This window comes from Chanodichthys erythropterus, chromosome 14 (assembly GCF_024489055.1).
Source record: "Chanodichthys erythropterus isolate Z2021 chromosome 14, ASM2448905v1, whole genome shotgun sequence".
Classification (NCBI taxonomy): domain Eukaryota; kingdom Metazoa; phylum Chordata; class Actinopteri; order Cypriniformes; family Xenocyprididae; genus Chanodichthys; species Chanodichthys erythropterus.
The window spans coordinates 44,473,420-44,497,605 of NC_090234.1; the positions used below are offsets into that span (position 1 = coordinate 44,473,420).

A 24,186-nucleotide genomic window follows, 5' to 3' on the forward strand; every position below is an offset into this window, starting at 1 on the left:
GACTCAAGGCGCGACAGTGGGCGGACTGACCAGACTGATATATCTTGTAGAAGATATATCAGTCTGGACTTGCCAGGCAATTTGTGTGATGCTTTATTCTGTAATAATTGTACTGTTCAGTAAAATTATTGATTAAAAATGGTTAAAAATAATAGAGTATAGTGTACGTTGAAAAGTTTTGGGTCAGTAAGATTTGTTTTTGAAAGATTATTTGATTCAGCAAGGATGACATTTTTAAGTAACAACATTTTTAATGCTGTTCCTTTTGAACTTTTTATTCATCAAAGAATCTTGAAAAATTGTTCATTTATGGTTTCCTCAGAAATATTAAACAGCATTACTGTTTTCAACATTGATGATAATAAGAAATGTTTCATGAGTAGCAAATCAGCATATTAGAATTATTTCAGAAGGATCATGTGACACGGGGACATGCGACTTTTGAACGGTAGTGTGTACACAACAATATTTACATGTGCTTTTATTCTTTTTCTCTACCTTTTAGAGTATCCTGCCATTAGCTTAGCAACATGCTCATGTTAAACTCTAGAATCAATCGTGTTTACTAGAAAACCGTTATTTGCAGGAGCTTTTATTGGTTGATTTTATTTTTCAGTGATTTGCCAAACTGCTAGGTGACAAACTGATATAGCCAACCAAGACGTGTTCAAATCGGTTGTTGGGCTATTTCACTCTCAGTGCAAGCTAAGAACCCCTAGAAATGATTCATCCAAAATTCCTGTTTTCTCCATGCTGCAGTCTTCATCAAACGATAACAGATTTCCCTGTTCATTCCCCTGCACATCATAAAACATGATCAGTGGCTTTTTCTCAAGTGGTGTGATTGTGGCTGTCAGCAGCACCTGATCTCCTTTGTTTCAGCCAATTTCAGCTCTGCTGTGTGTGTGTGTGTGTGTGTGTGTGTGTGTGTGTGTGTGTGTGTGTGTGTGTGTGTGTGTGTGTGTGTGTGTGTGTGTGTGTGTGTGTGTGTGTGTGTGTGTGTGTGTGTGTGTGTGTGTGTGTGTGTGTGTGTGTCTGTATGTGTGTGCATAATAGCTGTGTAGGCAGGGGAGGGGCTGCAGCACTGGACGTGGGCATATCACTGGCTGATCATGAGTGGGCAGCAGTACGGGGAAGGGGGATGTGATATTCATATCTGCTTTTGAAGATCTCTTTGTGCATACATTAATGAAGAGTGAGGGAAATCGTGAGGGTTAATGTTTTGAACTGCTATGGCACATATCTTGGAGGGAGGAAAGGGCATGTGCATTTCTTAGCAGTGTGGTTTTTGCCTGGAGCGTCTTTTTTTGAAAGCTCACTAGTATGCTTGTTAACAGCGGCAAATCAAAGAATACAGTGTGTTGTCTTCTTTTTATCACATGCACTTACTCATGCAAACCCTAGTTTCACCATAGCATACACTCCCTGAACTTAAGTGCGCGTGTTTCTGGATGAAACTGGCCCAGTATTTGTGAGGGTGCTACTTTGCATCTCCCATGTGCATGCTAACATAGTTAAATTCTCCCTCTGACTCTTTGTGCTTCCTCAGATGAGAGACTAAAGCCTGTTGTCAAAGCCTCTGAGATTGACTATTGTAGTGAGCTTTGGAACAAGCCCAGTCATCAGAAAAAAAGTTAATGGTTCAGTATTAAGATGCAGTCACAATAGATGTCAAGCATGCAGAATATCTTTGGGCATTGAAATGAACTGGATTATACAGGGCTTCTGTTTTTAATTTAAATAAGTAATAAAAAATAAAATTTAAATAAAAACAATAATTTAAGAATGTGAAAATACACTGTCAAAGCTAAAAGATGACTCTTGAGTCTTCTGGCAACTAATACATGCACAGATCTTTCACAGCCAGTGCATGAAGATAAATAACTAACTTAGTGGAAGCAACAGCCAGCAGAAAGACATATTTAAAGCTAGGGATGCACCAATACCATTTTTTTAAGGAACGAGTACGAGTACCGATACTTTTTTTCTAGTACTCCCCAATACCAATACCGATGCCTGTACATTTATTCATTTCTCTCTCTCTCTTTCTCTCTTTTCTTTTAATAATGTTGCAGTTTTCCAAGCACAACACAGTGAGACTAATGAATGTAGGACAGCTTCTTTATTGTTACTCTAATGAAAAAAGTAATAATTTTTATGTGCTTGTCACAAACTCAAAGAACAAAAATTTCACAGTGTCCAATAACCTTCAAAGGGCATAATTACCAATATATATATATATATATAATTGTTATATAAAAAGTAATTTACAAACAAATTACAAACAATACAACAAATAATATAGAGATACAAATTAAATAAACTTGTTTTTCAGATACAGTAGGTTTATTTACCATGTATACATTTATTTAACATATTTTGTTGTTTTATTAACATTAATGACAAATATAGGAATCCATGGGTACTGACACGTATCCTGTTTTCACCCAAATGTTTACGTCCACTTAAGCCATAACCGACTGTATTTACGTGAGATACTCCACACGATGGACATTTTGACAACTATGTGTGCATTTGACCATTCAGGCATGAGGAGAACTGAACGCGCACGCGCTTCTGGATCTCGCGATTCTGCCTATATCACTAATCGATAACAAATTGTGATTGAAAGCATGCAGATTGCAATGTGTGTGTTGTCATCATTAATTTTGAAGTATTTCCACACCTCTAAGGCTAACGTTGTTTATGCTGCTGCCGCCAGTTTCTCTGTGCACAGAAAATTCTGTCAGTTATGTCACTTGAGGTATCGGTCTTTGGTATCGGGGGTATTTTTATGAATATAAGTACAAGTACATGAGCTCGGTATCGGGCCCGATAACGATACTGGTACCGGTATCGGTGCATCCCTATTTAAAACTAATGAAGGTAGTGTAAAAGAGTAGTCTCTCATAGCCAACACCTTCAGACTGACGGCAAAAGGTCTGAACTCCAGAGCAGCTTTCATTGGCCAAGGACCAGAGGCCGTCTGGCCGACATGTAAGGCAACCAATCACAGTTTATTTTGTTCTGCGTTATGTTTAGGAGTGTGAAAATGTAACGTCGATGTCTCTACAATAACAGACCGGCGTGTAAAACTCTTGGATGTGTTTTAAAGAATTAATGCCGCAAACTTTACATACTTGACATACTTTTGAAAATCCAGCGTTTAGTTGGTCCTGGTAAGCGCTCATTGTCACAGTTGTAAACACAACGCCATTCTTCTTCCACAAGGGGGTTGTGCCTTATGCATAAGATTCATCAAACGGTCCGTGGGCATGACGTCTGAGGCTGAGACTAGTAAAAGAGTGACATTGCAGAGTCCCAAGAAGTCCATATGTGGCGACATGACAAAAGCATTCGCCACTGAAGACTGCCTTAAAAATTAAACACTGGACTGGGCGGTTTGGGTTGGCAACATATCAAGACTGCTTTTAGCAGCCAGAAGAAATGAAACAGAACTGGCCCCTGCTGCTACTGATAGTCCCGCCTCAATCTAACGCCATTGGTTGCTTTGTCAAACCAAAGTCACTGTGTCAATCTAATTGGGATGCTTAAACAAACAGAACCAAGAATTGAAAATGTCTAAGACATTCTAGCACAGGGGTATCCAGACCTGCTCCTGCAGGGCCACTGTCCTGCAGAGTTTAGCTTCAGCTTGCCTCAACACACCTGCCAGGAAGTTTCTGGTATACTTCATTAGACCTTGATTATAGCTGGTCCAGGTGTGTTTAATGGGGTTGGAGCTAAACTCTGCAGGACAGTGACTTTCCAGGAACAGGTTGAACACCCCTGCTCTAGCAGAATCAACCTACAAATGCTTACTTGTTGTGGAATTTGCATATTTAGATGGGATAAGATGTGCTTTAGCATTGAAAAGATGCTACACATCAACCCTGAAGAACCTCCTATTGCAGCTTAAAGGATTAGTTCACTTTCAAATAAAAATTTCCTGATAATTTACTCACCCCCATGTCATCCAAGATGTCCATGTCCTTCTTTCTTCAGTCGAAAAGAAATGAAGGTTTCTGATGAAAACATTCCAGGATTATTCTCCTTATAGTGGACTTCAATGGGCCCCAAATGGCTGAAGGTCAAAATTTCAGTTTCAGTGTAGCTTCAAAGGATACCAGTTGAGGAATAAGGGTCTTATCTAGCGAAACAATCGAGCATTTTTTAAAAAAATAAAATAAAAAATTATATACGTTTTAACCATAGACACTCGTCTTGAACTAGCTCTCTTCTTCTTCTTCCCTATTAGAATTCCGGCAGTGTAGACGCTGCCCTCCACAGGTCAAAGTTTGAACCAATTGTTATATACTTGCACTAGCTTTTTGTATATGGCAATTTAGTTCAAACTTTGACCTGTGGAGGGCAGCGTCTACACTGCTGGAATTCTAATAGAGAAGAAGAAGAAGAGAGCTAGTTCAAGACGAGCATCTATGGTTAAAACGTATATATTATTTTTTTTTTTTTTTTATAGAAAATGATCGATCGTTTCGCTCATCTGGTATCATTTAAAGCCCTTTGAAGCTGCTTTGAAACTAATTTTGACCTTCAACCGTTTGGGCTCCATTGAAGTCCACTATAAGGAGAAAAATCCTGTAATGTTTTCATTAAAAACCTTAATTTCTTTTCGACTGAAGAAAGAAGGACAAGGACATCTTGGATGACATGGGGGTGAGTAAATTATCAAGGAATTTTTATTTGAAAGTGAACTAATCCTTTAAGTGTTTAATTGTATATTTGTGCTTAAATGCTTACGCTAGCTGTACCAAACATTGATATTCCGTTGCGCAGATGTAGGCACACTAGAAAGAGGTAGTGATGATTAATGTTTTTGTGTGTTTTGGTTCATTTAGGATGGCTTTGTGGTGCGGATCTACGCCACCAGCTCAGACCCGGCACTACAGCAGGAACTGCAGCTCAAACTAGCCAGGAAGTGTCTTCATGCCTGTGGCATCTCACTCTTTGACCTGGAGAAAGACCTTCATATCATCAGTAAGACCAGTGCTTCAGTGCACACACATCTATGCATCCACTCAGTGTTTAGGAGGAAGTAAGTGTTAAAATGAACTAAACTGGTGTTGTCTCTCTTGTGGCATGTGTGTTTATTCCTTCAGGCACAGGGTTTGATGAGGAAGCGGCGTTGATTGGAGCTGGCAGAGAGTTTGCTTTGATGAAAACGGCATCTGGGAAGGTAGACACACCTCTCTATATTCCTCAGTGTCTCTACATTCGCATTTAACTGAATCTGTGTAACAGAAATGTTTGAGTCTTTTTCATGTGGTGGTGAAAGTATTTCTGTTTGCATAGCTACAGCATTGGATTAGAGGTAGAGATTAAGCAAATCATGATTGGGTAAATGGCAGTAAACCTGTGAAGAACATGTTTTGGGTTTTAGAAGTTATTTTTAGGAATTTAATTCTTCAGGATCATTACATTTTTCATGAAATCGAAATAGACCCAATTTATTTTCTTAATGCATGTTACTTATCTTATTGTGAACGTTTCTGTGTGTGTGTGTGTGTGTGTGTGTGTGCGTGCATGTATATGTGTGTATATATACAGCTATGGAAAAAATTAAGAGACCACTTAACAATGATTTCTGAACTGGTCTATTAATTTTTTCCATAGCTGTATATAATATATTATATATATATATATATATACACATACATATATGTATGTGTGTGTAGGGCTGGGCGATATATCGCATGTGATTGTCACGCGCATTTCGTCAGTAAAGCCGGTTCCCTGATTGCCGCTAAATCGCGATCACCTGCTTTCAAATTGAGCGGCATTTAATAGACAGAGCCGTAGATCACTGATAAGCCACGCAATATCGCGTTCATTATCGAAGGCGATACATCTGCGATATGAACACGATATTGCGTGGCTTATCAGTGAACTACGGCTCTGTCTATTAAATGCTGCTCCATTTGAAAGCAGGTGATGGCGATTTAGCGGTAATCAGGGAACCGGCTTTACTGACAAAATGCGCGTGACAATCGCATGCGATATATCGCCCAGCCCTATGTGTGTGTATATATATATGCATGTACATACATGCATATATATCTTTTTTTTTTTTTTTTTTTTTTTTTGCCTTTATTTAAAATCTTCCTGTCATATCTTCCTGTAATATAACTCTCTACGCTGATGTATGAAAAAATATTACAATATGGAAGTCGGGTGCAGCTTCCGCTTCCTGATGACATAATAATCTGCATTATGACGCATATTTATATATATATATATAATTAAATTGTACGTTTTGTATTTTTTTATTTTGTATTATTGTAAAATTGTGTTTATTGTGGTATTTTTTATTGTACTGCCTTTAATTTATGCAAATTTAAAAAATGTTTTACAATTTAATGAGAATCACCATTGTGTGTGTGTGTATATATATATATATATATATATATATATATATATATATATATATATATATATATATATATATATATATATATATATATATATATATATATAATATAAAATTTAAAAAATAACTTATATGAACACATTACGGTAATGAGAACTTTAAGAAAAAGTTTCTTTATGCACAATATTAGGGCTGTAACCTATATATTTTTATATATTTAAATTATATATAAATGTAAATATTTGTATAGAAATATAAGATATTTTTCTTAAATATATACATGTATGTGTGTGTATTTATATATACATAATAATTATAAACAAAACAAACTCACATATATTACGTAAACACAGACTCTTATTTTGTACATGATAACCACGGTTATAGTTGAAAAGCCCTACACAATATAATTTATTTTTCTTTCATTTTTATTGCTTTATTATCTTACATATATTACTTGTGCTTTTGTTACTATAAATCCAAACTAGAAGTAATACAAAAGCTTTCGCATGATTAGAGAAGACTGGGTCTGTAACAAGTCCTTAATAAATTCAGCTAGTGCACAATCATTTGGCTATTAAACATGTACATTTATTTTGTAATCCTCATAAATCTACCACAAGTGTAAGTTGTGTGAGTGAGTATGTGTGTGCCTGTTTGTTTTGGCAGTGTTTGAGGGTTCACACTAGCAGGCAGGGCTGATTGCAGTAATGGTGTCTCTGGTGTGAAAGAGACGGCAGCAGCAGAAAAGGCAGCCTGTAGAGCCGCACACATGCTTAAATAACTGGAAGTAATTTGATTATTCTACTCTTCCAGTTGAGTGCTGAGGCTCTTTGACACTCTGTGAGGCTGGAGCATTTGAGAGGCCAAAGAGAGCACAGCTTGTGTGTATTTACATGTGATCCTAGAGCAGTACAAATACAGGGGAGTGGACAGGCTCCAAAACTGACACAATAAGCACTAAATGCAAGTACAAATCGGCTTTGGCGGGTACATAAAACAATTTAACCAACTGTCAGGTAACTTCTTTTGGAATTGTAAAAAAAAGTGCCCTGTTAAGTAATGCCGGCAATAATTAATGGTCGGTTTATTATCTCGGTTGACCTGCCGTTGTCAGGTGTGGCAAAAAGTTCAATTTGGATACTGGGTGCGTCTCATTATTCTGTTGTGTTGGAGTGTGTTTTAGGGAGGTGCAGTGAGTGTGTGCTAGGCCTCAAGAGATATGAGAGCTGCTGTAGGTTTATCATCCTGTAAAACTAAACTCACTCTTTACCTTATCTGGAGATTATCCAGTCCAGTGAGCATAGCAATAAAAACAGGCCTGAATGAGGCATGGCTGGGCAACTTTCCCAATAAATGCTGTGGCCTATAATACAAGAGACGGTCATGTAGTTCTTCTCACGCATACAGTAATAGACTGCAAAAATGCTGACGTGTTTTCTGTTATGATTGATTGTAGTTGTTGTATTTTCCATTCCAGAAGTACAGTATTTATTTTATATATTTTAATTTATTTTTAATTTTTAATTAAGAATAAATGTTATATATATCAGCTTTAAATTAATACATGAAATATTTATTTAATAGTAATCAATTATGAATATTATATGAATAACATTTATTTAATTCATTTTATTTATTTAAATATTTACTATATATAATTTTAAATGAAGATTTTATTTTTTTCATTTATTTGTATAATATTATTTTTTTTAGTATTTTATTAATGTTATTTATATTTATATACTAATATTATATGTTTGTGTAACTGACCTACCAAATCTTTTTCACGTTTGTCTTCAAATACTAGACATGTCAAGACATGTCACGTCAGGTTTGTTGAATGATCCCAAGCGTCATTTGTCCTTGCCAGGCACATATTCAAATTGCACAAATGATATTTGAGAGCTAAAGGGCAATTTCAGAAACTTCAGAAGGCTTTGAATATAAAGTCATTTTAAGACTTTTATGGTACTACTTTGTCATGTTTGGAGCTTGACAGCACTTGGGATCTGTGATATGAAGAAATACAGGAATACAGGGGATATATAATATATATATATATAATTTTTTTTTTTTTTTTTTACACACTTCAGTTTTGTTCACACTTTTGTTCACAATTTCTCTTTACAGGAACTAACACAAACCTTTTTCAGTGACTGTAAAGTGAACAGTTTAAAATGTATATCTTTGCAAAGGGCACATTCCCTCAATTTTTGACCAATTCAGTATAAAATAATAATAATTGTGATTTTGTGATTATTATTAAATAATATATTTAAAAAAATAAGAAAAATATTGTAACTGTTGTACTGTAAAAAGTATATAAATATAAACAATTTTATTTTTTAGTACAAATATAAAATTACAATTCCAATATTTACATTTTAGTTTCTTTAAAATTTTAAACTTTAAATCATTGAGTTGCCATATGTATGTATATCTTCTGTGGAATTCCAAGAACCAAAAAATGCTTGTCCAGTCATTGCATTCGGTTCACTGTAGACACAGTCACTGAGCATTGCAAACAAACAGCAGCCATCTTTTACAGATCCTCCTGAACCAAAACAAGGAGCTCATGCTGCATTCATTCCATGTTGTAATTACCACAATTAAGAGATGGCAACCTGTGACGTGTTTATATTTATATGGCACTCAAGAATTGTTATACAGACACTAGTTAAAGGTGCCATCGAACGTTTTTTACAAGATGTAATATAAGTCTAAGGTGTCCCCTGAATGTGTCTGTGAAGCTTCAGCTCAAAATACTCCATAGATTTTTTTTAATGAATTTTTTTAACTGCCTATTTTGGGGCATCATTAAATATGAGCCAATTATGCTGTGCGGCCCCTTTAAATGCTGATGCTCCCCGCCCACGGAGCTCGCGCTTGCCTTAAACAGTGCATAAACAAAGTTTATTTGATTGAGTTTATTTGACGTCGGATTATGTGAGTATCGTATACTGTTATATTGTTTACATTGATTCTGAATGAATTTGAGGCTGTGCTCCGTGGCTAACGGCTAATGCTACACTGTTGGAGAGATTTATAAAGAATGAAGTTGTTTATGAATTATACAGACTGCAAGTGTTTAAAAATGAAAATAGGGACGGCTCTCTTGTCTCCGTGAATACAGTAAGAAACGATGGTAACTTTAACCACATTTAACAGTACATTAAGCAACATGCTAACAAAACCTTTAGAAAGACAGTTTACAAATATCACTAAAAATATCATGATATCATGGATCATGTCAATTATTATTGCTCCATCTGCCATTTTTCGCTATTGTCCTTGCTTGCTTACCTAATCTGATGATTCAGCTGTGCACAGATCCAGACGTTAATACTGCCTGCCCTTGTGTAATTCCTTTCATAATGTTGGGAACATAGGCTGGCATATGCAAATATTGGGGGCGTACACCCCGACTGTTACGTAACAGTCTGTGTTATGTTGAGATTCGCCTATTCTACGGAGGTCTTTTTATATAAGAAGGAGGAAACAATGGAGTTTGAGACTCACTGTATGTTATTTCCATGTACTGAGCTCTTGTTATTCAACTATGCCAAGATAAATTCAATTTTTCATTCGAGGCCACCTTTAACACATTCAAGTAGTGACAGGACAACTATTTTACTCCAGCCAATAATTGCGCCTGATTGGCCTATTAAAGGGATAAATGCGCCTGGTTGGCCTATTAAAGCTTGTTATTGTACTTTATGAAGTTTTAAATAAGGTTTTGTCTTACACAAATGCATCAATTTGCTTCAGAAGGTCTTTCTTAACCCCCAGAGCCCAGCGGAGTGCATTTTATGATTGATGGATGCACTTTTTGGGCTTCAAAATCTCATCCTACAATCACTCCCATTATAGAGCTTAGAAGAGCCAGAATATTTTTAATATAATTCTGATTGTATTTGGCTGAAAGAAGAAAGTCATATACTCCTAGGATGGCTTGAGGATGAGTAAATTATGGGGACATTTCCTTTTTTGGGGGGTGAACTATCCATTTAATCCTGCCTAATATCTCCATTTGTGGTCTAAGGAAGCAAAAAAAAATCATACAGGTTTAGAACGACTTGAAGGTGAATAAACAATGACAGCTATTGCATATTTGTGTGAACTATCCCTTTAATAGGCCAATCAGGCGCATTAGTTGTCCTGTCACTACTTGAATGACTTAACTAGTTTCTTGAGTGCCATTTCAGTGATTCATTTCTATTATCTGACAGAGATATTTGTTAGTGCAATTGCACACAGGATTGATAACACACAAGGGAGATGTTAACATGCTTGTCTTCCTCTCCACTGATACAGATCTACTATACTGGAAAGTATCAGAGCCTCGGTATCAAGCAGGGTGGCCCGTCGGCTGGGAAGTGGGTGGAGCTGCCAATCACCAAGTCGCCCAAGATTGTGCAGTTCTCAGTGGGCCATGACGGCTCCCACGCCCTGCTGGTGGCAGAGGATGGGAGCGTCTTCTTCACAGGCTCCGCCAGCAAAGGGGAGGACGGAGAGTCAAGTATGACAGGAATTCTTAAGCACATACTTGATCCTGAATAATGATGTTTTAGTAAACTGACAATCAACCTCTTATGATGGTGTCTGTATTTAGCAAAGAGCAGGAGACAGCCAAAGCCCTACAAACCCAAGAAGATGATCAAACTCGAGACCAAGACGGCCACCTACACGGCCTGCAACAATGGCAGTAGCAGCATTGTCACTAAAGATGGAGAGCTCTACATGTTTGGCAAGGATGCCATTTACAGCGACAGTACCTGTAAGTGCCTATTAAAGATGGCAGGAAAGAAATAATGGCCTATCATTGCTGTCTATAGAGCCATATATCTGTCAACTGTGGGAGAGATTATTTAGAAGCCAGTACATGATCCACATTCACAAAAAGGGGATATATTTAGAAAACTCTATATTTGGATGTTCAGACTATGTACATTTTTTTTCTTCTTTTTTTCTTTTCTTTTTTTCCCTCAAGATGGGATTTCTGCCAGCTTAACTTTGCTGATATAGCTAATTTTCCTCCAGTTGATTCTCTCCATACAGGATAATCAGTATCACAATTCATTTAGTCATATTTCTTTCTTTTTCTTTTTCTTTTTTTTTTTAAATCCTGAAGTAGAGTTTCAGGATATGCAAATATTGTCATCCACAATTGGTGCATAGTGATGTGCCTCTTGCTGCATATTCAAAAGCCAAACTGTGTGTAGCCCCTTTAAAGGGCCCTATGAGATCAGTTTTATTTTCCCAAATTGCTTTTTAATTTTAAACCTTTCCTTCTTAATTTTTAGTAATAAAAACACATGACTAAGTAATTGAGAATGAGACAACAATTAATTAAAAGTTGTAAAAAGTTATTAAAAAGTAAAAAATGTAATTTTTAGGGCAAAGCAACATCATGTGAGTGTAAACGCGATCGAGACAATAATACAAAACCTTTACCAGTTGACATATTTCTACTGGTTAAAGGGTTAGTTCACCCAAAAATGAAATTTCTGTCATTAATTACTCACTGTAGTAACACGGACTGTAGTCACATGGACTATTTTAATGATGTCTTTACTGCTTTTCTAGACATTAAATGGCTGTACCATTGCCTTCTATGGGGGAAAAAACCTCTTGGATTTCATAAAAAAATAACTTAATTTGTGTTCCGAACATGAACAAAGGTCTTACGGGTGTGGAATGACATGAGGGAGGGTAATTAATGACAGAAATTTCATTTTTTGGTGAACTAACCCTTTAATCATGTTTACCGCTATATCGCCCACCCCCCAAGATATGCCGATAGTTTTTTATCAAATGAAATGATGAAATGCTGCTGAAGTGTTTCTCAGAGCAGCTCTGGAGATGAAGTTCATGTCCTCATATAGTGCGATGACAGATGCTGAAGCGCCACTCGTTTGAGTATGTGTAGTAGATGAAATCGTTCCACTTATTCACACAGAACGTACAGAGTTCATATTTAAATAACAGTCTTTTTGTGCTTCAATATTCAGACACTTGTCCATATCACAATTTGACTAAGTGTACAACCGTACTTTTGATTTATTTATCCCAAATTTTACAAATTCTGTGACATTTCACATTGTATTGTAAATTCCATTTTCACAACTGGGTTCTGTGATTCTGTCTGGGGCCCTACATTTAGCAGCAAGTATTTGTGATAACAGACAGTTTAACAAAATGTACAGATTAAATGTTCTGCCATCTCATTATAATTACAGTTAATATAAAAAAAAAAAAAAAAATCATCCTTGACTTTAGAGGAATTTGCATGTTTAAATTTTGCTTTACTTTATTAAAAGTATTTCAACCTGGAAAATCATGGTTGAAATTTGAGTATCTCCTTTTCAAAGCTGCTTTGTTAAAATGTTTTGAGAGATTTATTAGCATGCATGATTCATTTTTTTCTCCCCTCCTGTTGTCATTGCAGGTCAGGTGTCAGATCTGAAGGGACACTTTGTAACTCAGGTAGCCATGGGAAAAGCTCACACTTGTGTCCTGACCAAAAGCGGGGAGGTGTGGACATTTGGAGTGAACAACAAGGGCCAGTGTGGTCGAGACACTGGAGCCATGAGCCAGGCAGGGAAAGGTGAGAACCACTTCATTAAATTCAGCAAATACACATTTTGATCAAGTCTTTGAATATCAAATAAACAAAATATGTTATAAATATATAATCTTTTTATCAAGCTATTAGTTAATTAATTAAGTAATTGTTTTTAGTAAATATTATGTAAAATAAATATAAATTACATTGCAGAAATTATGCATGTTACTCATGTTACTAACATTGAATAGTAATGTCATATAGGCATATATAACCCTGCTCTCTAAGATATCGACATTGGTCATCAAAAATATTTATCTACCCAAATTTAATTTAAATGGAAATCTGTTGGTATGAAATTGAATTTATGTGATTTATGTTATTTTAGAAATAATTTCACACTTAATTATATTGTTACAACTGTATTATATATGGTTAAAAACAAAATATGATTTACTCTAGTAGGCCAAAGAGTGGAAACATACTAAGCATAGTAGAAACGTCCAGGCAGGTGTTTTGAGGCTAGTGGGAGCTGAAGTCTGCATGGCAGTGGTCCTCCAGGACTGAGTTTGGACATCACTGATGTACATGAATGTTTTATAGACAGACAAAGAAATATTCATGCCTGACCGTAACTAACATTTTGAATCTGAACATTTTGTGTAGTCAGCTGCGTTTGGAAACATGTTTTTGATATTTGATGTTTTCCTGTTGTAGCGTTTGGTGTAGAGAACATGGCCACCGCCATGGATGAGGACTTGGAGGATGAGCTGGACGAGAAGGAGGAGAAATCTATGATGTGTCAGCCAGGCATGCACAAGTGGAAGCTGGACCAGTGTATGGTGTGCACCGTGTGCGGAGACTGCACTGGGTATGGTGCCAGCTGTGTGAGCAGTGGCCGACCTGACAGAGTGCCAGGAGGGTGAGACACACACACACACACACACACACACACACACACACACACACACACACACACACACACACACACACACACACACACTCACACTCACACTCACACTCACACTCACACTCACACTCACACACACTCTTTTGTGAAATGTGGGGACATTCCATAGGCGTAATGTTTTTTATACTGTACAAACCGTATTTTCTATCTCCCTACACTACCCCTACCCCTAAACCTACCCATCACAGTTTTCTCACAAAAACTCATTCTGTATGATTTATAAGCCTTTTGAAAAGTGGGGACATGGCTAATGTCCTCATAAATCACCCTCTCCTTGTAATACCTATGTCATACCCATGTCATTATACACATTTGTGTCCTGATATTTCACAAAAATATGCCCACACACACACACACACACAAATCACATTAATCCAGCTATTGACAGCATTTAAGAACAAGATATTACCATGAATACAGTAGTTTTCAGTAATTTTCAGCATTTTTGTAGTATTGAAATGGCACAACAGTGTTTAACTTTTGGGAAAAAAAGCCAACTTTTCAATTTCTTACAATTAATTTTCTTACAAATTTTACAAATGTTTCAGAACATTTAGGGCATATGCTTAGAACATTTAGGATTTTGTCTTTTTTGGACTTTTGTTGAAAAATAAATGTAGCAAAGTTGAATATTTTTAATCAACTCAAGTAAAAGAACCACAATTAAATTATACTAAAAATGATTCTACTTTTTAATTATTTAATTTTTCTGATAGTTATTATCACACTCTTCTACTGCTATAGCACTACTGCAGTTTAATGCATCAGTGATAGTCCTTATTCATTTATGTGTCTCTCCTTCTGCAGGATTTGTGGCTGTGGCTCTGGTGAGTCGGGCTGTTCGTCATGTGGCTGCTGTAAGGCTTGTGCCAGAGAGCTGGATGGACAGGAGGCAAGACAGAGAGGAATCTTTGATGCTGTGAAGGAAATGATACCGCTGGACCTGCTCTTAGGTACTGAGGCTTCATCCAATCACATTCAGTACAGCTCCATAGCCATCAAATCATATCCCTTTCCTGTCTGTGAGCCATTTTCATGTCAAATGTTGAACCATAATGTCTGCATGCACTACATACTCAGATTAGGGAAGGGCAGAATGAAAATTCAACACTTACAAATGAAACAAAATTTTTAAAATATCATTTAAAATCACCATGAAACGCAAGTTGCGATAGTGTTTTTCCTTATTGTGATATAAATGCGAGTGAAATGGCTTCTTGAACAAGAAAATATGTAGGGTGAGACTGTTCATTTTGAATTGATTGAATTGTTGGATGGTTGTTTTGCTGTTGTTGTGATGCCATGTTAGTGACAGGTTGTTCTGCCCTCGCACCAGGAAATACATTATCAGTGAAGTGAATTATTTTTATTAAAGTCCCCCTGTAGTCAATTAATTTGTCCCTTAAAACTCATCTTTTATCACCAAAATCACATATTAAAAAAAATTCTTCATGCCTTAAAAAAGCTAGAATGTAACTCTACACCCTTGCCTCACTTATAGTGATGAGAAATTTGTTGTTTGTATTGTGGATATTTAAGACAAAAAGCTTGCTTCGCTTCGAATATTCAATTTAATTTCGATTGGTTACAAGGTAGTCTGTGACGTTACAAACACCCACGATTTTCAAACCGCGGTATTTAGACTGTCTTTGGTTTACTGCAGTTTCAAGCATAAAATACTCAGCAATGGTGCTGACTTATGAATTTGCACATGGTTTGTCTTATAGCATATTAAAAACACTACATAAGCATATAAACAACATTAAAAACTTGATTTTCACCAAAGGGGGTCTTTACGGATAAATAATAATATTATAATAAATACTGCAATATTCCATAAAAATTTTGAATTGTCATTTTGATTTCATGGTGACCTCTTTACATTTTTTGTAAAGAGGTAAAATAAAATAAAATAATGATTAAAAATATCTGTTGTTGGACACACAAATAAAAAAATACATTGCAGCATTCATAAAAACTATATTTGGTCGATCTCTAATTTCTACAATCATGTGGTATACTGTCATACTGTCCAGTCCTAATGGAGATCATTGGTCATTGGCTGCTTTGGCAATGTTGTCTCTGTATATTTGCCTAGTGAAGCAGCACTGTGTGTGTGTGTTGTGTTGGGATCATGTCTCTGCTCTTGTCTCTCACTGTCTTGCATTGCATCTCATGCTCATCAATCACCTGCCTGTGTTGTTTCTCGTTTGTCTCCTCCTTTGGCCCCGCCTGTGCTGGACCTCTGTTATTTTAGCTGTGCCTGTCCCTCCTCCCCCAGGCGTCAATATAGAGGAGCACATCCAGATTCGACAGGAGGAGAAGAGACAGCGCATCAACCGCCGGCACCGGCTGGAGGAGGGTCGAGGTATGATGCCTACATGACCGGAACCCAGAATAAACCCAGACACCCCGCACGTGTGTGACGCACTGTGATGCAGCTTTTCAGATGTTCATAGATTTTACTGTGTAAAGCCAGTGCTGGGCGATATATAGAATATTCACAATATATTTGAAGGAATTTTGCCCACTACCGTTCAAAAGTTTGGGGTTGGTAAGATTATTTATGTTTTTGAAAGAAGTCTCTTATGCTCACCAAGGCAGCATTTATGTGATCAAAAATACAGTAAAAATAATATTGTTAAATCACAATTTAAAATGACCGTTTTCTATTGTAATACATTTGTGACCAATCACGGAAAGTAGGGACACAAGTCGGTTCTGGGGCATTTTGAGTAATTTACAGATTCTGAAAGTGTAGTCTCCAAGCTTTCCAACGATATGTAATACATGGAAATCTGATAATATTTGGAGAAGTTGTGGCCATTTGAAGGTAGGCACTCAAAAAAGCTCTAAAGAGAGAAAATGCCTCAAAAACTTGTGCAGTTCTCGCCTGTTCTCACCTGCTGTAAAGCTGCATGGTTGCATAGCAACGACAGACGCAACGGGAAAAATCATGCTATTAATAATAAAGGATAACATTTTTAAAATGTAATTTATTTGTAAGATGGCAAAGCAGCATTAATGAATGTCTTCAGTGTCACATGATCCTTCAGAAATCATTCTAATATTTTGATTTAGTACTCAAGAAACATTTCTTCTTATTATCAATGTTGAAAACAGTTGTGCTGCTTAATATTTTTGTGGAAACTGATACATTTTTTCAGGATTATTTGATAAATAGGATGTTCAATGAACAACATTTATTTGTACAGAAATCTTTTGTAACATTATAAATGTGTTTGTCACTTTTGATTAATTTAATGCATCCTTGCTTAATAAAAGTATACATTTCTTAAAAAAAAAAAAAAAACTTACTGACCCTAAACCTGTGAACTGAATATTGAGAACTTGAGTAGCGAAAATGGCTTTTGATTCATTTTTGTGAATCAGGTCCAATTGTGTGTTTCAGAAAAATGGATTGAAAGTTCTGATTCCTTTTCATCAGTGCTCAGAAATGTAAACACATTTTTCATGTATTAGAAGTCTTTAGTAAAAATATATATTGATAAATATTGCTGTTTAATGCTAAATGTTGGTCTCCCTGGTGTTCATATGTCTTGCGTATTTTAATCACTTTTTAGCTAATTCAGAGCAAATAAATAAACTTTGATACTTATATATATATATATATATATATATATATATATATATATATATATATATATATATATATATATATATATATATATATATATATATATATATAATATTTTAACATCAAAACTATTTTTTTGGACAATAATATAACATGAGAATGCCATAGACCGGCCACTGCGAATGTTACTAATTTTCCCTCCCAAAAAACATCTAATCATAATCCATTCTCCAGTTCACTCTGTCATATACAACCTTTGTTATGAGCACATCATACATTTTCCATACAAATTTCCTCTGGGTTCAAGGATGGAGTATTATTACCTACTCAATAATACTCCAAAGGGACTGATCACCCAAACTATCAGCCTTCTACCTTACGTGCGCTTGTCTCCTCTGGGAGTGGGTTGCTTGTGGAAATTCCCTTTTCGCTTGTGTTTCCATAATGTACCATGTGTTATATACCATGATTTATTTTCCATTTGTGAGATGCTTTTCCCCATGCATGTGAAAGTTTCTCTCTCCCCCCATAGGCCCCCTTGTTTTCCCTGGTCCCCTTTTTATGAACCAGCGTGAGCAGGTGCTAGCAAGAATAAGACCCCTTCAGGCCTTTAAGCTAATGCGGGAGAGACTCAAAGGTACTGCGGTCTTCACTACAGGCTCCACCTGGAGCCCCATAATGCCCTTCTTTCTCCCTTCCTTCAACAACCTGTACTCTTCCGCTTTCTTCGGAACCAATAACATCTCTTTCTTCCTTTTCCTCTCTGATGAAAGACCTAACTTACCAACCTCTTTTCTCTTTTAACATAATAGTCAATCAGCCATGCGTTGTATGCTGTGCTCAGTGCTTTAAACAGTCAGACCCTGCAGTAAGGTGAAAAATATCAATGCTAAGGTTTACGATTAAACCAGCCAGCTCATTTTTCTTAACTAGACTAGGAATAGAGAATTGTCACATTGTGGTGGTAATTATTGGGAAAACAGTGGCCAAATCAAAGTGTCTTCACTTAAAATAGCACAGGCATTCTGCAGGCTGGCTTTTAAGCTATCGTTGTTTTCATAAGGGCTTAAAATAAATCTCAGTGCATGGCCAATATAAAAAGAACATTATGCCTTGTAGTTATTTAAAGAACCATTAAAATAAAAGCTGTGCTGATTCACCTTTTGAATGAGTTTTATTTTTTGCCTAATCCAATATCTAGGTCAATATCCGATTTTTTATTTTTTTTTTATTATTGAAAGAAGTGCCCATATTCTGTGTTCCAAATATTTCTCTGAAAATATTCTGGTTGTATTTTTAAAATCTTAAAATCCATTCAGCATAATCTGAATATTGTTGAAAATATTTACATTTACATTTAAACCCGAACCTAAATAAATATTATCTGTTAGCAGAGTAAATAATAGTAAATAATCAATGATTAAGCAATGAAATGACAGCATTCAAAACTAAAAATTTTATTTTTATTTCTACCTTTCTACTGCCCCATGGAATTATTTATAAGATTTATTTATTAGTTATTATTTATTTATTATTATTATTATTATTTATTTAATATTTTTCAATTTATAACATTCACCTCTGTGGCTGTAAATACAGATATCTGACAGCTGCACGTCACTTACAGTGGCACGAACCCTGGATATATATTTTATACTATTTTATCAAATATTAGTGAACATGGATTGCACAAAATGGATGAATTCAATACAGCGGCATTTTGTTTCCCCTGTATTTTAAATATATGGGACATTTTTTTGCCAATTTTAGTGGCATTTTTGCTCTGAATCTTGACCTTCTGATCCTGGTCTAGAGGGTGAATCTGTTCCATAAAATGTGTATATTTTAGCATGCAGACATTCGTAGAACACAGATTTACACTAATTTTTACACTGTGTGGTGGCACATTTACTGGTCTACACTATCTCAATCAGTCTGGAGTGAAAGGAGCCCACTTATCTTGTTTTCCTTCGTTGGGTTTGTGCCACAAGTCAATGCCAAATCTATTTTATTAACCCCTGAGAGAGAGAATTTAAGGATGTGTACAATCACAACTTCCCGCTCAGTTTACCTCCTCGCCTCACTATTCCACCAGTGTCCACGCATGCCAATATTTCAATTCTTCTCTGTTTTTCTTCTTTCCTCTGAGGCACCAGATCATTTCTCTTCCCAGGTCGTTAACAGCCCCCGGCTTCACCTGCTGCTTTAAGACATCCATCTCATCTGTTGCTGTCCTTGTCTGCCCTTTACCTCACACTCTGTTTTGTGTTACAGATGGCAGCAGTGAACGTGGGGACAAAGATGCCAGTAAGATCACCACATATCCTCCCGGGGCCGTACGCTTCGACTGTGAGCTGCGAGCCGTGCAGGTCAGCTGCGGTTTTCACCACTCCGGTAAGTGAATGTCTCTTCTGACCTTGATAATCTCAAAGGAAGCCATTGTTCATGTTCTCCATCGTTATTTTGGATCAATATTTGATGTTCCTATTTTATGATATGGCAAGTATGAATTGAAGTACTATGTCCATTTGTAATGGTAAACCTGTTTTTTTGCAGTGGTATTAATGGAGAATGGAGATGTTTACACCTTCGGTTATGGACAACATGGACAACTTGGACATGGAGATGTTAATTCTAGGTAATGAGGTTTGAAACGGAATGCAGTTGTCCATACAAATTTGCAGTGACCTTGACTGTAATCTTAGAAAAAAAAAAAAAAAATATATATATATATCAATCAACAATCAACCTAAAAGTATCCTTAAAGTAGTTCAAAACTCGTAAACTTTCTCTCTATGGGTACAGCAAAATTAAGTAATTTTATTTTAATAATTTATTTATTGTAATTATGTATATACATTTTAAAAATGTATATACATATTTATTATTATTATTTTTTTTTAAATATTTAATGTTTAATTTTATTATATTATTTTAAATATTTTATTTTAATAAATTCATTTATTTTATTTGTTTTAATTACTCATTTACTTTTAATTATGTATTTATTTATTTTAATTGATTGCAAACACAATGGATCAACTTATGGTTGCATAACCTTTGATTTTATGCACACACACAGGGGGTCTCCCACTTTGGTGCAAGCTCTGCCTGGCCCCAGTACTCAGGTGACAGCAGGCAGTAACCACACTGCAGTGCTTCTCATGGATGGACAGGTCTTCACCTTCGGGAGTTTCTCAGTAAGTTAGCTGTTTCCCCCAACATCAGTCATCAAGTTCAGATTTTTCCATCTTTTTATATTTGCCTGATTTTATGTTGGTTGAGAACCTGAAGATATATCTTTTGTTGTCTCAACAGAAAGGACAGTTAGGACGACCCATCCTAGACATGCCCTACTGGAATGCCAAGCCCTCTCCAATGCCCAACATTGGTGCCAAGTACGGCCGAAAGGCGACGTGGATTGGTGCCAGTGGTGATCAGACCTTCCTTAGAATCGACGAGGCACTAATCAACTCCCACGTCCTGGCCACCTCAGAGATTTTCGCTAGCAAACACATCATCGGTATGCTCTCTTGCTTGATTCACTTGTGTGGTTTAAAGGGCTTATGTGTTGTGTCTCCTGTTAAAGTTGACTCCCATTCTGGTCTCTCTAGGTTTAGTTCCAACATCTGTATCTGAGCCTCCTCCCTTCAGATGCCTACTGATCAACAAACTGGATGGGAGCTGCCGCACCTTTAATGACTCAGAGCAGGAGGATCTCCAGGGTTTTGGCCTCTGTTTAGACCCTGTCTATGATGTCATCTGGAGGTGAGGTTCATAATGACTTCATAATATTGCCATTTAGGTTCCTAAAAACACTACTCAATTTCTTAAGGTTTCAGTTGTTTACATCTGTTCTACTGACAATCAATCATATTTTATGAAAAAATATTGATAAAAAATCTATAATATTAGCTGGTAACTGATATGGTACCAAGATATTATGTGCCCCCAATCTTCTTCCAGGTTCCTACCTGCCACACGTGAGATGTGCTGCTATAACGCCGTGATAGCAGATGCCCGTGTGCCCTCTGCTTCAGATATCCAGGCCCTCTGCAGCATCCTGAGTCCTGAACTGGCTTTGCCCTCGGGCTCCCATGCCAGCACCACCCGTTCCCATGGAGCGCTGCACATCCTGGGTATGACAACATCATTCTACCTCAGCTTTACTACTCTGTTTAATATGCAGTTCACAGCACTTTCTTGTCAAGCATGTTCTCTAAACCTGTCAGGAATGAAGTTACATGATGGCAGAACATTCACCGCTTGCTAGCTGTTTCTCAATGAGTTTAGCTGTACAGAGCTGTTTGACTGACATTGTCCAAGGAAGTGTGGCAGTCTTTTTGCTTTGTCTGACAAATCAAATTTTCTTTGGTCATTTGAGAATAAGAGACTATTTTACTATGAAAACACATTGTAACTTTCAGTTCTGCAATTTATAGTGGTGAATATATTTGAGCATGTGACCACATGTGACTACATCTACATGCCAACTACGCTATTGCTATTCAGTCATTGTGAGGTAGTTCAGAGAACAAATGGAAAGGGTAAATTGTGGTCAAAAAGGCGGTCAAACGTGCTGTTTCTGGATCTGTGTAGCACCAAATCCTTCAGCATTACAAATTAGCAGCTTAAATATCTTTTTATATATATATATATATATATATATATATATATATATATATATATATATATATATATATATATATATATATATATATATATATATATATATATATATACACACACAAATATTTTTTATCTTCTGTAACAGTGACATGAGAGCTGTGAAGTTTTTTTTTTTTTTTTTTTTTTTTAAACAAACAAGTGCTTTGTTATTGAAGAATTGAGCAGTTTAAAAGCTATATTAAACCTAACAGCAAAGCTCTGCCTGTGGAAACCAAACTAGCAGACTATGTAATTAAACTTTAACTTTCTAACCGTTTAATTCTAAGGGTAATAGAGAAGGTGAAAATGGTCAAAATAATTGATAATTGACTAAATTATCTTGGTGCAAAAAACATTTATTAACAATTACCCCGGTTTCACAGACAAGGCTTAACTGTTCCCAGACTAAAATGTTTGAGCTGTTTTATTCGAAAGCAACTTGCACTGACATATCTTAAAATATGTGCCATTGTTTTGTCTCAAGATGCACTTCAGTAATGTTTCTTTCTAAGGCACATTTATAAAAGCTACTTAAATGTCCTAATTGAGCTAAGGCCTAATCCTGGCTTAATCTAAGCCCGGTCTATGAAACCAGCCTGCAGGTCTATAAGTAGACCTCAGGGGGGTAAGTAATAATTATAAAAAATAAAACTCTTTCAGCCCTGTCTTGTAGTTGTAGTGTGTCAGTTGTCCTTTTCTCATTCTGTGTGCAGGTTGTCTCGACACACTGGCTGCGATGCAGGAGCTGAAGATGGGTGTGGCTAGTGCTGAGGAAGAGACTCAGGCTGTGATGAAGGTCTACTCTAAAGAGGACTACAGTGTGGTCAACCGCTTTGAGAGTGAGTTCATCCAAAATATATCATATATATATATATATATATATATGATGACACTATAGCTGTAACATTTTTAAATGCTATTTTAGACTGTTAAGGGGCATTCACATAAAGCAACTTGAGTGGAAAAACAGCCAGTAGTCAATCATTTTAATGAGTATTGGCGATTTTCATAGCATGAGCGATTTAACATTTTTAACATTGAGCATTTTAATTTTTCAATTAAAAGTAAAGATTAAAAAAATTGATTGTGTTGTTTTGCACACTGTTTTTCTAGGTCATGGAGGAGGCTGGGGTTACTCTGCTCACTCAGTGGAGGCCATCCGCTTCTGTGCCGATGCTGACATCTTGTTAGGGGGTTTAGGTCTTTTTGGTGGCCGAGGGGAGTACACTGCAAAGATCAAGGTCAGGTGCTATCTGAGTGTCTCCTTAGTTTTGACCCTCAGCCCACTGATATTTGATTTGTGATTGAAAGCTGTGATTGTGTTTGCAGCTGTTTGAGCTGGGTCCAGATGGAGGAGACCATGAAACTGATGGAGACCTACTGGCTGAGACGGATGTTCTGGCCTATGACTGCGCTGCTCGGTATGACTTTAAATAAGTACAATCCAAAACTATATCACTTCATTATTTCAAAAGTGCTGGTTGAGAAGTATATCTAGAGAGCAGGATATATGCTATATTTATGTATATCCCAAAGTAAATGTTATTTATAAGTGTTATTTTAGTATTATTTATACACTATTATAGTATTAATTATTATTTTAAATCAGATTTATTTCAGTTAACCAAAACAAGCAAAACATTGCATATAGGCTAGTTTTTAAATGATAGATATACTGTTTAAAATGAAGACACATAGTATTGTGATCATGATGAGAGTTAAAGGTGCAGTAAGTGATTTCCGAGAATCGCTGTTTAAAGTGGATCAGATCGAGTGCCACAACGCACATGTAGACAATCAGCAGTAGGGGGCATAAACACTCATGATGGGGGAGGAGAGAGAGTGAGCAAAAAAAGACTGTTACTAAAAAAGACAAAAGGTCAAAAAGAGAAAAGAGAGAAGAGAAAATGTCAGAGGAATATCAAGGGTTATGATCAGGCAAGTAATTGGATATTAATACTGTATTAGAAAATCTTGTTTCTCTGAAATTGCTT

The 24,186-nt window shown here is 36.3% G+C and overlaps 1 protein-coding gene across 19 annotated transcripts in view; it reads left to right on the plus strand.

Annotated features, from left to right (window-relative positions):
* The window catches only part of mycbp2 (MYC binding protein 2), a 115,701-nt gene that overhangs the window by 26,066 nt on the left and 65,449 nt on the right, over positions 1-24,186 (plus strand). For 15 of the 19 annotated variants that reach the window (XM_067408849.1, XM_067408852.1, XM_067408856.1 and 12 more), the window contains exons 10-27: positions 4,860-4,998; positions 5,121-5,197; positions 10,706-10,910; positions 11,004-11,168; positions 12,840-12,998; positions 13,674-13,878; positions 14,734-14,879; positions 16,184-16,294; positions 18,057-18,161; positions 19,799-19,918; positions 20,081-20,162; positions 20,607-20,724; positions 20,843-21,047; positions 21,139-21,292; positions 21,491-21,663; positions 22,906-23,031; positions 23,306-23,433; positions 23,522-23,613. In XM_067408849.1, coding sequence (XP_067264950.1) covers positions 4,860-4,998; positions 5,121-5,197; positions 10,706-10,910; positions 11,004-11,168; positions 12,840-12,998; positions 13,674-13,878; positions 14,734-14,879; positions 16,184-16,294; positions 18,057-18,161; positions 19,799-19,918; positions 20,081-20,162; positions 20,607-20,724; positions 20,843-21,047; positions 21,139-21,292; positions 21,491-21,663; positions 22,906-23,031; positions 23,306-23,433; positions 23,522-23,613 — 2,510 coding nt within the window. The remainder of the gene's footprint in view (positions 1-4,859; positions 4,999-5,120; positions 5,198-10,705; positions 10,911-11,003; positions 11,169-12,839; positions 12,999-13,673; positions 13,879-14,733; positions 14,880-16,183; positions 16,295-18,056; positions 18,162-19,798; positions 19,919-20,080; positions 20,163-20,606; positions 20,725-20,842; positions 21,048-21,138; positions 21,293-21,490; positions 21,664-22,905; positions 23,032-23,305; positions 23,434-23,521; positions 23,614-24,186) is intronic. The other 4 variants (XM_067408850.1, XM_067408868.1, XM_067408853.1 and 1 more) reach the window with 3 other exon arrangements.